At 40.6% G+C, this 17,228-nt stretch overlaps 1 protein-coding gene across 1 annotated transcript in view; it reads right to left on the bottom strand.

Moving 5' to 3' along the window:
* The window catches only part of LOC107750775 (neuroligin-2-like), a 166,232-nt gene that overhangs the window by 65,832 nt on the left and 83,172 nt on the right, over positions 1–17,228 (bottom strand). The window contains exon 3 of the mRNA XM_016566301.1: positions 15,332–15,385. Coding sequence (XP_016421787.1) covers positions 15,332–15,385 — 54 coding nt within the window. The remainder of the gene's footprint in view (positions 1–15,331; positions 15,386–17,228) is intronic.

Genomic DNA, 17,228 nt, shown 5'->3' with positions numbered 1-17,228 from the left:
ACCTGCTGGCAGAGAATGAATTTGCATTTTTCAATAAGCCCTTCTGCTCTTTGTTTAGAGCAGTGATCCTCAAATCTGGCTCGCGAGATCCACTTTCCTGCAGTTTAGCTCCAACCCTATAATCAAACAAATCTACTTGTGATTTTGATTGATTACGTCTTTAATATGGCTCACGAGATCCACTTTCCTGCAGAGTTTAGCTCCAACCCTAATCAAACAGACCTACCTGTGATTTTCTAATGATCCTGAAGACATTGATTAGCAAACTAAGGTGTGTTTGATTAGGGTAGAGCTAAACTCTGCAGGAAAGTGGATCTCGCGAGCCAGATTTGAGGATCACTGGTTTAGAGCAAAGCCAAAAACGACCCTTATTTTTACGCAGAAAACACGCAGTTTTAAATGTGAACTGGTGGATCGACAAGAAGATAATGACTTATAAAACTCTAAAGATATAGCTTACACTAATATATATTTATGTTACTAAATGAATATAATTTTTTGATAATAATTGTTTAAATTAATATAAATATAATATAATATAATTTTTTTAACTTTTGAGCCCTATCTAAGTCACTTAATTTTAACTTCTTGTTTATTGAAATACTATTGTATAAAATCAGTGTCACATCGCAATCGTATTGATATTTATATTAGGTCAAACATCATGGCCGTATAATGTTGCTTACCTAAATCATATTTTGTAAATATCTTTTTTTTTTCTACTGCAGTATGCATCTATACGTTTCTGTGAGTTACTTTGTGTGTGCTGTCTCTCTCACACACTCAACTCAGGCTGTGCAAGCCTCATCTGGCACGACATAAATACATTATCAGTCGCCGTTTACACTGAATGCAATTAAAATAAGAATCATTCTCACGTGAAACAGCATGTTTACACGCGACTGTGATTGTGCACATGGCTGTGACGTCATTGCCGTTGGCAATAAAATGATCGGCTCGAGAAAAAAAATTAAATAAAAAAGGATCGGCGCCGGTCATTCGGTGCATCTCTAGTATTTGGTCTTGGTGGAATAGATCTGCTACACTGCTGCTGCTGCGGCAGAGCAAGTACAGAGACTTGCTACTGCCAATACATCCACAGCATGCTGCTGTGAGCATGTAAGAAATACTGCTGCTGCACATATAACATATATGAATAACCCCCATAGCATACATGATCACCCCATAGCAGATCTATACAGGTGGAGCTGGGGAAGGTGGAGGGTTTCTGGAGTGTGCTGCAAACTGTTACCACAAACATTAGGTAAGTATTTGAATGTTGAGCAGCGAGCTCATTGGCTACCTATACAGGAGAGAACCAATAAGCTGTGACATGTGATGATGATGTCATGTCATACTGAGTTAGATCTATCCGACTGCGCCATTTAGAGTTTCATGCCAGAACTTTGTATGTATTGTGCAGTTGTTGCAGTTCCTAATAGTACCTACTACCCACTGGCTAGTAACCTTTTTATTATTTACTTTTCAAAACCATTTTTACCTGCATTTATTGTTTGACGGGTGTTAATTTTGGAGCCTGTGCATGCACATCGTCACATGCTCCCAGAGACGGCATTCAAATAATCAGTCAGTACTGTCGATCTGTGTTCATCTTGATTCATTTCCAACCTGTTTTTGCTATTTTTCCTCACTGCCTCTCACTAACCCTTTAATAGATTAATTTCAAGTCTCAATGTGTTCTGTCTTAGCTTAACCACCAAAACATCCTGTTCTTTTATTTTGGCCCCCGGTGTCCTCGCGTCCTCACATTCAAACACCGCAAACATACCGTAAAATGGGCGTACAAAGGGAGGGCGAGTAGGTCTGCAAACACACTGAGAAATGGAGGGAGAGAAAGAAAGACACAGAGATTAGAAGGGAGGAAACGGGCCCGATATTGAGGAAAAGTAGGAGAGGGCGTGAAAGGGAACGATCTAAAAAAAGGCCAAAACAAAGAAACATGCATACTCAGAGAGGCCCATAGGAGCTTGCTGCTCACCTCTGATCCTCTCATGCAGAACGGAGACATTGGTGTGATTAGAAACAAACTTGTGTTTACTGCTCAGCGCGTTCGCGTGTGTGTGGGTGAACCCACAAACACGTACACATTCTGCCATTATGTCCCTCTGATGGTGGGGATCTCTTGTGTGAACTTAATTAGCTCTGAATCCATTAGACACAGCCACATAGACAATTCCTTCCTCTATTCTCCTGTCACCCTCATCCAATTAAACTGATGCTAAAACACAATGGCATATTTCTCACTTGAGACAACTCGGCCCGATAGGCTGGCTACCGAATGCCATCATAGCTAGTGCTTGTACATTTCGTGTTTACTAGAGCAAATTCCAAAAACCTGTGATTTTGAACATATAAATGTGAAATGTATCATTTTTGGGGGGTTAATTTGGTTTTGTATACAAATTTGATTGACAGTCCATGACTGACAGGACAAAAGACTCATAGTCCATTAGTATGTATGTTGGCTTGACAAAGTTTTTATAAACCTTATTGACAGAGCAGAATGATAGATAGGAATAAAAAATAGAATGGAAAAATAAAAAGAAAGATGGGTGGATAGATGGATGGACAGACGGATATAGAAAGAATGACAGACAGACAGACAGACAGACAGACAGACAGAGATAGATAGATAGATAGATAGATAGATAGATAGATGGATGGAACAATAAAAAGGAAGATGGATGGATGGATAGATGGATAGATGGATGGACGGATAAAAAGAAAGATGGATGGATGGATGGATAAATGGATGGATGGATGGATGGATGGATGCATGGATGGACTGATAAAAAGAAAGATGGATGGATGGATGGATGGGCCAATAAAAAGAAAAATGGCTGGATGGATGGATGGACTGATAAAAAGAAAGATAGATGGATGAATGGATGGGCCAATAAAAATAAAGATGGGTGGATGGATGGACGGACAGATGGGTGGATATAGAGAGAGTGACTGACAGACAGACAGACATAGATGATACCAATGATGACAGAATATTCTTGGGCGAACTATCCCTTTAAGATCTAAAATTAAATTAAATTTTAAATTAAATAAATTGAAGACATTTTGATTTTGTTACGCATATAATTTTGGTGGTTGGAAAAAAGTGAAACAGACTGATATATAGACAGATAGATAGATACAGATACTGATAGACAGATAGACAGATACTTAGACTCCAGGCTGCAGTCAGACTGTCTCTCAGTGTCTCTTACACATGGATCAATATCGTAAAGAGCACTCAGAAGGATAAGACGGAGACAGAGAAATATATTGCTTTAATTTACGTCGAGTCTGCAGTAGGGGTTATGAATGCTTCATGCTGTCTTTAAATGCACATATGCAGACAGCACACATGCACCTTTTTATTTGACATACATTTACTGCACATGCAAAGACCCAAAAGAAAGTTCTAGCATCATTTCTTCACACTCATGCCACTCATACAAGCTGCTCTTTTCTATACAACTAAACTAGACATTGACTAATGAATGTCAAGCTCCAGAAAATGATGGAATTTTCATTTTGGGGTGAACTATTCACTTACGCTCATTTAAGCACAGCAGCACTGTTATGTATGTGCACTGTATGTGATCTCAGTTTCTCTGAATTCAAGACAGAAGAATCCCCAATAACATTCTTGATACTGAAGAAAGAGGGAGGGGGTCAAATATAGTGAAGAAGAGAGAGAAGGGTTTTTCTCTGAAACAAAGACCTCCCTATCTTTTCTTCCCCATGGCCTCCTCATACAGCCACAGAAACAAGAGGACTATTCATCTTATTTTTGATCTCTTACTATTGGACTTATGAACTCCATCACTTCTTTCTGTTCCCCACATTTTTATTTTTCAGTATTCACCTCCCCCTTCTTTTCTCCATTTAAAAAATATGCAGCACTAAAAATTTTTTATTATATACACCACTTAAAATTATTTAATTATTTATTCACTCAGATGATTTTCAAACTCCTCTTTTCACATCCACTTTTTAGTCAAGCTTCACATCTGTCAAGCTCCAAAAAAGACAAAAAATCCCTATAAAATGAGTCTATATGACTATATAATAATTCCACAAAATTCATATCATACCTTTGTGAAGAATCGTCCTGAAGTGTAAGTTATTCACTGATAATCTTACCATCTGAGGTGTTCATTTGAGAATCAGATCTCTGAATCTTTGAACACTAATCGACTAACAACAGTTATTTTGAGTTAAGTGCTCACTTAAAAGGCGGATTATTAGTGAATAATGATTTAATTTCATTCTGTTCCACCAAAAAAGATGCAATATGGCTTCAGAAGACTTGGAAATATAGCATGCAAATCATATGGACCACATTTATGTTACTTTTACTGTGTTTTTTGGTCACTTTTAGAGCTTGACAGTTGTGGTTCATGTGGTTTCTATGAACTTACTATTGTCATGCCCCTAGACCAGGGCTGTCCAAACTCGGTCCTGGAGGGCCGGTGTCCTGCAGAGTTTAGCTCCAACCCTAATTAAACACACCTGAAGCAGCTAATCAAGCTCTTACTAGGCATAGAAACTTCCAGTCAGGTGTGTTGAGGCAAGTTGGAGCTAAACTCTGCAGGACACCGGCCCTCCAGGACCGAGTTTGGACAGCCCTGCCCTAGACTCTATCTGTGTGTTTTTCCCTTCCATGTGCCTGCCCTGACCTAGTTTTCCCATGTGTTTGATTGTTTATTGCTCCCAGGTGTGTCTTCGTCAAGTCATGTGTATTTAAAATGAGTCCTGTTCAGAGTTTCTTCGTCCGGTATTGAATGTTCGTCTTTCCCCGCTACGTGTGTGTTCCTGGTTACATTGATGTTAATTAAAGTCTGTTTGTTTGAAGTCTACTCCACGTCTCCTCGTTCCTCGCTCCGTAATTGTGACAACTATGAGCTGCATAAAGATTTTTCATAAAATTCTCATATAAAGAAAACTAGGGTGAACTATCCATTTTAAATCTTTCTCATGCTATCACTCGGCACTCGTCTTTCGCTCTCTCTCCTTGACTTCTTACTGGGCTTCCAAAATAGCAAGCTTAAATTGAGCTGATGATTTGTTTTTGTTTAAAGAGGATCAATTACTGAGATCTAGTCACGCAGAAGTTGTTTAACCGTGAATAACAACCATGCACATTAACACCCCCACCCCGAGCACACATGAACTATAACAAAAAAAGCATGTATGAAGGCCTCGTTTTTCAATTCCTTTCTTGCTCATTATTTTTCACCCTCATTCTTCTTCTGCTCCTTCTTCCCCCACTTTCTCTCTTCTCTTTCTCCCTTGCATGCTCACTTTTGTTTATTTCAGGATAATGGCAAGACCAACAATAATAGACTGGACTCTCCTGGCAGTTGTTGTGGGAATGCGTGTGTGCATGGAGAGGGTGTCCTAATTTAACCTCGTTAAGTCCCTGTCTCCCCTTTCTCCATAAACTTCCTCTCATACAGCAAGCCCCATTTAATTGGCAGTGAATTCTGGGGGAATCTGAATGGACAGGCCGCTTGACTGGATGAGGTTCATTAAACCTATCTCCATCCTCCTCTCATTTAGATTACAGAGAAAAGCGCTGTGAAGAGTACCGCTGTCAGGCCTGTTGACAAGAGAGAAGCATCGCTGACTGGTGAACCAGAAAAAACACAGCATCCTGTTCAAGCCTGTGTTTGGAGCCCACATGAATTTACTTGTAGGATTCACTATAGCTCTGTATTGAGAAATGAGAAAAAAGTTTCAGAGAAAACTTATCTGCATGTGCTATTGGGTAAATGAGCTTTATTAAGTGAAAAGACTGGTCATTTAAAGACATTTCCCAAACACTGCAGTTCTCAATGGAAATAGTGACAGATATTGATCACACTTTTAAAATTTCCAGCTTTAATTTAAGGCCCATTGAAGTGCGCGCGCGCACACACACACACACACACACACACACACACACGTTGTGTTTCCATGTTTTATGGGGACATTCCATAGGCGTAATGGTTTTTATACTGTACAAACTGTATGTGCTATTGCCCTACACCAACCCTACCCCTAAACCTACCCCTCACAGGAAACTTTGTGCATTTTTACTTTCTCAAAAAAACTCATTCTGTATGATTTAGAAGCTTGTTTCCTCATGGGGACCTCAAAAATATCCCCACAAGGTCAAAATTTACTAGTACCACGTACACACACACACACACACACACACACACACACACACACACACACACACAAACATGCATGTTTACTTATCTAAATGGGGACATTACATAGACTTCTAGATTTTATAAAGTAATCCTAACCCACACCCTAACCCTACTCCTCACACAAAACTCCTGCATTTTTGCAAAAAAAAACCAAAAAAAAAAAAACTTTATTTACTTTATTTTTATACCAGTTTTACAAATGAGCCCCCAAAGGGAGTTTTTTATTTTTTGAGATTTTGTCAGGTTTAGCTCACTTTTGGGTACAAATTTGTCCCAAAATATGGTTAAGTTACACAGTTATTTTATAGTTTCAATGACTGTTATTTAAAATGTTATAGCAGATGATATTATCTTAAGTAGTGTAAAAGTGATCTCTGACATAAAGAATATATTCTTAAAGACCTTAACTATAAACTTTGGCTTAAATGTTTGAAATTAGTTTTATAGACAAATAAAAGTACCTATATATGAATTTATTTACATCATTTATGTCATCATTTAAATGTTATATAGTAAATAATTTAAATTAAAAATATTGAAAATATTCTTAATATTATTTAAAAATATATTATTTTGTAATACATATCAAATAATGTATAATTAAAAAATGTAAATAAATTTAAACGTAATAATAAATTACAGGGAATAATAACGCACTTTCCCCGCCCCAGACCTATGTGGGTCATCTGACATTTCATACAGCTGATTGATGACAAATATGAGGCAGGGCAACAACTCACTGTGTGATGGAGCCTAGAGAACGTAGTTAGAATGTCCCTAAAATTCAAGATATGGGGCAAAAATGCCCCTGTTTGAGTTTTTGTCTCATATTTACATCATATAGTTAAGCAATATCACACGAGCAATAGGCTAAGTGCAATCACACGAGTGCCAATGTGATACTGATCTTATACAAAAGTTCAGTAAGTAAGAAGTTAATATTGTGTTATTTTAGACACAATGGTGTCTGTTTTGCTCAATTTTGCCAACGAAAGTATAAAGACAAAGCAGAACTGTTCGTCTCCGAGCAACACAGCAGCATTTCATTTCTTAATGCACGTTTTGAACAAATTGGGTGAACCATTTGGCGCGTTGAACCATTGGCCATAGGCGCGTTGGATTTGAAGCGGCGCTGCACAGATCGATCGGTGTATGACATCAAAGGTAGTTTGATCTCACACACCGATCGGTCTGATGGTGATGATCCGTTTCAAGTCGAACAAGCCTAACGATTCAATGGACCATTCATAAAGAACCGTTTACTTCACTCCAGAATGAATCAGCCATTTGAACAAATCAAATTAATGAATAAATGACTCGATGACTTAATCATTACGACATTTACCACCACCAACTGGCAGTTTTAGTTTATTATTTAGAGTATCATTTCATTGAAGAAATAATTTCATATTTGTTATTGTTATTGTAAATGTTGAAAAAATTGAAAAAAGTAATAAATGTAAAAAAAAGTATTAAATTCTAAGTCGAAAAATGTAATTAAAAAAGTTATAATAATGAATCAGTAGGTGTGTCCAAACTTTTACTGTACTTTATATTATTCCCAATTTCAATTATGGACTATAAAATGTGTTTATTAAGATGTGTGTCCTTCAGAAAGAGATGAAGCATTTTATAAGGTGTCAATTGAGAATAATAAAAGAAAGCCTGAAGGAATCAGCGACGCCAAGAGTGGGAGCAACCCAATATCTCTGGTTGTGCCCCAGCATATTTATTACTAATCAATACATTTGAATGTTGGAGATGTTGAGAGTACACTGCTGTTTCTGTCTTTGAAAATGTCTATTGAAAAGCTCACTGGTGAAACTCTAACATGAATTATTCTATTACAATGTCACTGTGATTTGATCAACACTTGCTCTCTCTCTCTGTCTTTCCCTGCCAGCTCGTCTAACCTGCTCTCTTAGACAGAGATCTGACATAAGTAGGACATACCTCTCTTTCTCTCTCTCTACTCTAATGGTTGTATAGGTAAGTGAATCTCTGCTTTTATTCAGTCATTTCTGCCTTTAATGTTCCTGTTGGGACATTTTTCCAGTTCAACACTTTTGTTCTCTCTCGATAGTTTTTATACATTTTATTTTTTACTTTACATCCTCTAACCTGCAAAATGAACAAGCAGTAGATGTTGTTTTGCGGTGTAATGTGTAGGTAATGTGTGGGTGGTGTTGTTTGCCCCTAGGGGGTGCTGTAAGGCTCGGCGCTCTGTGGATGATGGATCATGGAGGTAGGGCACTAATGCTAATGAAAGAGAACATGCGAATAGTTAGACGTCAGCACACATCAATGCCTACAGGGCAAATACATCACACACACACACACACACACACACACACACACACAGAAAGACAGACAGACAGAGATGCAGGAAAGGAGAAATACAGTAACTGTACGACAGAGAAAATAAGTAAAGGATTGCAGGTATTAAAATTCTGTTGATACCAAAAAGTTAATAATTAATAATAATTAATAATAATAATTTATGCATTTAGCAGAAGCTTTTATCCAAAGCGACTTACAGTGCATTCAGGCTATACATTTTTTACTTGTATGTGTGTTCCCTGGGAATCGAACCCACGAACTTTTGCGCTGCTATCGCAATGCTCTACCACTGAGCTTGTTGAAAAAGTTGTTAATTATTATTATTATTATTATTTTTTTTTTAATAAAAAATAAAATTATTTATTATTTTGCCTAAATACGGAATAAATCAAAATATTGTTAAATAATATAATAGTATACAAATTAAACTACAACATCACTGCTTGTCACTCTTTGCATCTTAAACAATTTTTTTTTTGCATGTGAAGAATCAACTTTTGAGCATGTGCATCATTTCCCATGATGTCTGATTACACAACACTGATGTTGTTTTTGGTCACTCTCCTTTTTCATATTTATGAGACATACTGTTTAAAATAGTGATTGATTTATATATGGCTCCGAGTGACAATGAACTGCACTAGAATATTAATTCTGTCATATTGACAAATAAAAACGGCCAGCAAATTGCGGAAAGAAGTTAAGATACAACAGCTGTCAAACGCACAACCCCAATCTAGCTTTGTTGGGCTGAACCACACAAAGTTGTCCTGTCGCACTCTGGTTGAAGCATGTTAATTCCCTCAACCAATCAGCTGCTGATTGCTGTTGCTGCAGTAGTTTTGTTTGTGCTAATGTGTTTTGTAAATCAGGGTAACCATCCGTGAAAGACTTGTTCAGTAACCAATGAAGAGCAATTTGTACTAAACGATAAAGCTTTATTGAAATTAGCAGTAAATTCTTAATTCATGCCAAATTTTTATTTACCAATGACCATACCAGTTAGTGGTCAAACAAAATGGCTTTTCAATGAACGAGTCCAAATTCAAAGAAAATGTCAATTGGTATTGTAAAATTGTACACTACCATTCAAAAGTTTGGAGCCAGTAAGATATTTAAAATAAAATAAAATAAAATAAACATTTTATTATTATTTTTTAAATTAGTCTCTTATGCTCACCAAAGCTGCATTTATTTGATGAAAAAAAAAAAAATATATTGCCAAATATTATTATAATTCATAATAACCTTTATATTTTAATATATTTTAAAATATAATTTATTCCCATGATGGCAAAGCTTTTTTTTAAGTAAAAATCTTTTGTAACATTAGAAATATCTTTATTCTGACTTTTGATTAATTGAATGTGCCCTTGCTGAACAAAATTGTTATAATAAAATTATACTGACCCCAAAGTGTTCAATGGTTGTGTATATGTTATAATTAAAGAGATAGTTAAAGAGACTTAACTCTTATTTTTCACATGCTTTACTTAAAATTTAAAAACAGTGTTTTGCATTGCCAAAGACTCTGGAACATAACTGGGGAATTGTATGAACCTTTTTTGTTGTTTAGGTCATGTGGGAACAGATATAGAAAATAAAATAAAAAATTGAATAAATTAAAATGAAAAAGATGGATGGATGGATGGATGGATGGATAGATAGATAGAGAGACAGACAGACAGATAGACAGATAGATAGATAGATAGATAGATAGATAGATAAAAAATAAATAAACCTGGAAGATAAATTGGTTTATGAGTAATAACCTTAACTGATCTCCAAACCTAAAAAACACTAACATCCTTTCTGCTCTGTAGCATAAGTCTCATATATACTAAAAGGAAAGACCCTGAGTGAGGTGAGCCATGAACAGCATAACCCCTAAACAGATGGCTTGTATCGTAGCAGTTAGGTCTGTTGTGGACAGAGGAGAGGAGTCCATGGATTCAGGGTCCTAAAGTCTTCACTTTCAATCCAGCTGATCTAGACTGAGGTGCTGATAGACTGGTGTTGAGTGAGAGGTCGTGCTCAACACTGTCTGGCTGAACAGTTTATAAAGTGTGCGTGACACAGATGGAGCGTGAGAGACGGGTAGAAAGCGAGCATAAAGCTGTAAATTTCAAGTGTGTGTGAGTGTGTGTTCACGTTGATAATGATGTAACACACAGTCTGAATAATGAGCTGGGCTCAGGTGGACACACACCTTTGTCTCGACACCCAGCCTTCGGCTGAAGCTTACACTAATCATGCACTCACTCACCCAGACACATGCACAAACTCGCGCTCAGACGTCACTCTTTCTCCCTCAGCAAAAAATTGATCCTGTTTTCAGCAGCTTAACGCTGCCATGTTCACAAATAGCATTTCCCATAAACACCTGACAAACACTTACATACGTTTACCTACTGTAGCTAAATGAGGGCCAATATACCCAAATCTCAACATTTTAATGCCACATAACGTCTCGGTTATACGTACGTAACCCTCGTTCCCTGATGGAGGGAACGGAGACGTTATGTCGTGATCGACATTATGGGAATTCACTTGGGAGCCTCAACCTTCTGGCACCCCTCAGGAACCTGACGATGAGATCGTGCTTTCCCAGGGACCGGCCGCCCACTGAATCGTGATGTGCTGCGATGGCAGCCACATACACTTTCAAGGTGGAGGGTGACAGCTTAGGCTCCAACCTTTCTTGCAGAAAAGAAAGCACTACTCCAATCGTGCATCTTCGGGAGTCTTCTCGGCGAGAAGAACACCCTAGCCTGAGTGATCGTGTTAACCGCCGCAGGTGACAGATCAGCTAGGTCTGCCGCGTCCCGTCCCGGAGCCACACGTGGAGGTTCCAACGGTCTGGACGTTCCCTATCTGTCGGTCACTACGAGTTATGTCGTGATCGACATTATGGTGCCCTGGAAAGCGCCACAACCTGAACCCCGCCACAACCCCATTTGTAGTGAGCCCTTACCTCCAGGGGGCACGGCACGCCTTGGGATTGGTACTCCAAGGTGACTGTGACATGCGACGTGATCGTAGACCTCCCTATCGGTTGATGTACGAAACCGCCGCAGTGTTGTCCGTGCGGACTAACACATGCTTGTCTTGCAGCAGTGGCCGCCGCCGCCGCAAGGCTAGTAGCACTGCCAGCAACTCGAGGCAGTTGATGTGCCAAAGCAGTCAAGGCCCTGTCCAGAACCCGAGGCTGCCTGCCCGTTGCATGTAGCGCACCAGCCCGTACTGGAGGCAACTGTCGTGACAACGACATCCCGAGACATTTGTTCTAAGGGCACCCCGGCCCATCCAGGGGCTGAATGAGCGGCAACACGTTGGCGTGACGGTCACACGAACTGTACCGTGGCGCCATGCCCACCTCGGGACTCTGGAGTGTAACCAGTGCTGAAGTGGTCTCATATGCAGCAATCTGAGCGGCGTGACTGCGGCTGCGGATGCCATATGCCCCAGGAGCCTCTGAAAGTATTTCAGTGGTACCACTGTCCTGCCTCTAAGGGAACTCACGGACTGGGTTCTGAGTTCAGCACAGACTGGGCACGCTCGTTGGCGAGACGCGCTACCATATTTACCGAGTCTAACTCCATACTGGAAAAAGAGATTCTCTGCGCAAGGGAGAGCTTGCTTCTTTCCTAGTTGACCCGAAGCCCCAACTGGCAGAGTGCCGGAGCACTAGGTCCCTGTGATCACACAACTGTTCTCGCACGCGGGCCATGCTCGAGATAGTTGAGGATCCTGATGCCCACTTCCCGTAGCGGGGCAAAGGCGCCCTCTGTGACCTTCATAAAGACACAGGGGGACAGGGACAGCCAGAAGGGGAGGACCCTGTACTTCCATGCCTGACCCTCAAGCGCAAACCGTAGGAACAGCCTGTGTCGAGGGCACATCGCAACACATCTTGAACGGAAGCTTGTGAAGGGCCCGATTCAAGACTCGCAGATCCAGGATTGGCCGGAGGCCACCGCCCTTTTTGGGTACAATGAAGTAAGGGCTGTAAAACCCCTGCTTCATCTCGGCTGGAGGGACCGGCTCAATTGCATCCTGTGCCAGGAGGACAGCAATCTCAGACAGCATCGCCTTCTGTCTGATCACAGCAGAACTCCCCGAGTCCCCAGAGGGACTGGCCGGAGCTGCGTGGAGAGGCAACGCGTCTCCCAACCGCAGCTTCTTGGCTGCTGGCAAAGGGGGCATCGTGGGCGAGAGTGAGGCCCTCCTCCGGGGGAAGGAGCAACGCTTCCCACATCTCTGGGTTGCCCGTGTCAGGGCCGCTTCATCGACTTCTTAGACGACTCAGCGGCCGGCTGGGACACGGGGGACGCCGCGCTCCTGCGAGAGGCTCAACGCGCTAGCCTTGATGCGAGAGCGGTCGTCAGCTTACAGCCTTGGACGGGAGACGAGGACAGTTCCTCCAAGTGGCGGCATTTGCGGGCACGAGTGCACCGAAACCGCACTCTCTGCCTGGGGAATGTCAACGTACCCCCTAGCCGCCCTGCCATCGAGGGTAGTGAGGATGGAGGCAGACGAGTGGCTTCTGGCCGTAAAAAAGGGGGCGTCCACAACTTCATCAGATCCTCATGCACCTCCGGGAAGAAAGGAACCAGGGCAGGGCATGGTCACGAGCCACGGCCCGTGCCGAGGAACCAATCATCCCACCGCGAGGGCTCGGGACTGGGAGGTGTGCACGCCTCCAGCCCGATGCTTGCAGCGGCCCGGGAAAGCACGGCCGTCAACTCTGGTTCCGATTCGGCAGCCAACACCCGAGGGGGGCCGCCCCGCTGAATCTTCATCCTCAGAGGACGATTGCCCATCCCACGATGCTTCTATCGACATCTGATCCTCTATTGGCGTGCCAAATTAAAACGCTGGACACGCCGTGAGATGGCACTGCAGAATCACCAGGGAGCCGCACAGAACAGCTGCTGCGGGAGGAGTGAGAGGTCCGTGGGGACTGGCCCGGCGGAAAGGCTCTCACTGTAACCCTCAGATCGCCCAGAGCACTAACCGATGGTTGTCTGCTCGCGGCAGAGAAGCCAGCGCGGGTAGTGACAGAGGGAGCCCCTCCCATCCCCGTGAGGAGAGAGAGGCGCGATCGCAGTGCTGCCATGGTCACACGCTCACAGTGAACGCATGAACCATCCAAAAACGCAGCTTCAGCGTGCTGAATGCCCAGACACTGAAGACAACGATCGTGGCTGTCGACAGAGGATAGGAAACGACCGCAACCAAGAGGACATGGCCGGAACGGCGTCTTTAAAAAGACGCGAACCGACTGTGATTTGCTCTTTTAGGAAATCTGCTCTTTTAGTTGAAGTGCCCAGGGGAATCGCGTATGCACGGGGAATGGCTCAGGTATGCAAAATCCACTAGCCAAATTTCATTGGCGTTTTCTCTTAAAGTCAGAGATGATTGGGCCTCCCAAGTGAATCCCCATAATGTCGATCACGACATAACTCGTAGTGACCGACAGATAGGGAACATAAAATATGTGTTTCCGATTGAAGACATCCTCATTTTGTCAGATTATTCCATTTCTGTGGACAATTTTGTCCAAGTGTAAGTCCAAGTATACTTATTGGTAAAAAAAGAATGTCCACAGACCTAATCTGGCAAAATATTCTTCCTTATTTGGTAAAACAATTCATAAATAAAGTATATAATTATATAAAGTACACACTAATTTAATTAATTAATTTTAAAAAATCATTTGTACTATATATAATTATATACTTTATTTATGAATTGACAGCTGGACAGACAGATGGGCATTCACAATCAATCCTTCTGGCTGCCCTTCATCTCCACACTTATCATCATAATGTATTAAGTGGTAATGAAGACTAATAATGACTGGGTTATATTTAATGAGTTACTCAGAACTAATTACAATTGAATGGGTTAACAATTCAGTTCTAGAGAGGCCACACGCTTTCAAGGACCCAACCAGCAGTTTATCAATACAATAAATCCAATGAGTGTCAATTTGCATTAGGAAAAGTTTTTTTTTGAGCTTTTCCAATCCCAATTTTTCACATTCCCAAAGAACTATAGGTAAAAAAAACCCAGCAAGATCGAGAGGGAAGAAGAAGTAGATGAAGAAAAAAACAGTCCTTCGTAGACACAAGAAAGAACATCAGGGCAAAAAAAAAAAAAAACACACATTGCTCTCAAGAAAGGAGTTCAAAAAATGAACATTTATAGCAATATCTAAGATAAAAGATGCCAATATGTGCTGATCCATGTGTGTGTGTATCTGTGTTTTTCTGGCTTTTCTCCTAACGGTAGCATTTTATTTCTTAGATTTATTGGCTGGTCTTTACTACCGCATCCGGAGAACTATTCACACTGACAAAACACGGTGAAATCACCTCTTTGTCTTCGTGAGAATTGGAGATAAGTTTAAAGCCTAATAATCGCTCTGAGTCTTGAAAAACATCATAAAGCAACTGCTGTAAAATTGTGCTTCAGACAGCACTATCGGAGTATTACATTTCAAAACCACTGTTCTTGTCTCATTTAATGAAGATACAGTGTTTTTTCTGCCTTCATCTTTAACTTTCAGAAGTTGCACATCTCCCTCCAAAGTCAAACGAGAAAGTTTCAGCTCATTGCACACAGACATACACAGACATATATGCACACGAGGTTCATATACTCTTCATCACTACCAAAGAAAGGCTGTTTGCTTTTTCATTTTCCAAAAAGAGACTTAAAAAAAAAAAAAAAGACAAGAAAAAAGAAAAAACATGCAACAAAAATACCTTCATCTCGTGGCCGGTTCAGTGTTGATTCATCGTGTTTTTTTGTGAGTGGACCTAGGGTTAAGACAAAAAGGAGGGAAAAAGAGAAAAGAGAAAATTCAAAAAAAGATTACTGTGGCAAGAGAAAAATCAAAAAAGAAAACAAGAAAGAGCAAAAAACAAGAAATCAGCAAGAGGTTATTGTTCTCATTCTGTTGAAGCAAAGGCAAACAACAAAAAGCATCATAAACACAGAATAACAAGAAAGACACAAATCGGCTACAACATCAAAGAAGTTTGATGCTAGTTCTGTGAATATTCTCTCTCGCCATTGTTTTGTTGCGGCTCGCAGGCCTTTTCTTTAACACCAGCTTTACTTGATACTGTTCCGACGGCTTGTTTGGATTCCGGGGAAGAAGAAAAAATCAATGTGGAGGAATCAGGAATTAACTCTGAGGTATGAAAAATAAGAATTCCCATTCCCACCCCAGTCCCCCCTCCCTCCTCCGTCGTTCCTCGTGCTCCGGTCAAGCTATCATCCGCCTCGCTTTGAAAATGTGAGAGGTGGTAGAGAAGAGGACCTGAGGGAAGGAGGGCATAACACACCAGGCACGTGTTCATGTTCTCACACAAACACGGCTCAAACACCCTCTAGGGAAACGGGAACAGAGGTTGCTGTGCTCGCACATACACACACACCGTGTTGACGCTCTTGTCTTTGAGTGTAAACTGTGGAGTTTAGCCTTTCTATACAAACACAGCACAAAAATAAAACTTTCAAATAAACCATGTCTTATTCAAAAACCCTGGAAGTGTTCTGAAACATTTATGATCAAAAATATACTCATTTCATTTAACCTTTGAAAGTCTTGATTCGAAAGACTTGAGACCACAATGCAAATCTGGGATTCAGCATCTAAAAAAACAAAACGTTTTAAAAACGAAGACATATTTTTGTTCTAATACATTCTACTGTTGGTTTATGCTAAATAGATTTTCACTAGTGGTCTCAGGTTTCTAAATTTGCAATGTAAACGAAACAAGTGCAGATAGATGGTATAAATGAGTGTAACTTCATTTTTGGTGGTCAAATATCAATTCCCATTATTATCAATGTTTAAAACATTTACATTTTTTTTGTTTGATAAATAGAAAGGTCAAAAGAAGAGCATTTATTTGAAATAGAAATCTTTTGTAACATTCTAAATATCCTTACTGTCCCTTTTGATCAATTTAATAAAACTTTGCTGAATCAAAATAGAGTCTAAAAAGAAACTAAGCAGCTGCAGATAGAAGTGGAAAAGTACTGTAAAAAGGAGTGCAACTTCATGAAACAAACCATTTTTGTCAGCGGATGCATTATAAAGATATTTTTAGACCCCTTTTAGACTTCTTTCTGTGTGAGTTGACCTGAAAATGCCTGTCAACGAGAGACAGACAGAGAGACAGAAAAGAGAGGGATAGATATAGAAAAATAATGAAGAGGTCTCTCTACTGGACATGGCTGTCCTTTCTCGATAATAAAGAGGAAAAAGAAAAGAGTGCATAGATGTGTGAGAGAAAGACAGGTGAGATCACTCTCGCTCTGGTAGAGATGGAGAGTAAAATCGGGGGACAATGTGTGTATTCGTTGACCGAGAGTAATATCATGTCAGTCAAACACACAAGAGAGGCAGTCCAGCCAAACAGGAAGTGCCATCTGCCACTGAGTTCACAGAAGCATCTGTGAGTCCACTACTGTCTCCCCTTTTCTGCGATGACAGGAGAGCACCTAATGGGGCACTTGGTGTCAGAAGGTAATCTGATTGGGTGGAAAACGAAATGACAGGATGTGGAAGCCAAATTTAATGAGATTCAGTAAAGGTTGGGCTGATTTATTGTATGTGAGCATTAAAAACGAGCAGGGAATGTTACATAA

The sequence above is a fragment of the Sinocyclocheilus rhinocerous genome, unplaced genomic scaffold (assembly GCF_001515625.1).
Source record: "Sinocyclocheilus rhinocerous isolate Xijiao unplaced genomic scaffold, SAMN03320098_v1.1 scaffold1564, whole genome shotgun sequence".
Taxonomy (NCBI): domain Eukaryota; kingdom Metazoa; phylum Chordata; class Actinopteri; order Cypriniformes; family Cyprinidae; genus Sinocyclocheilus; species Sinocyclocheilus rhinocerous.
Note: the sequence above shows the minus strand (reverse complement) of the source record. Positions and strands in the feature narration are given on the sequence as shown.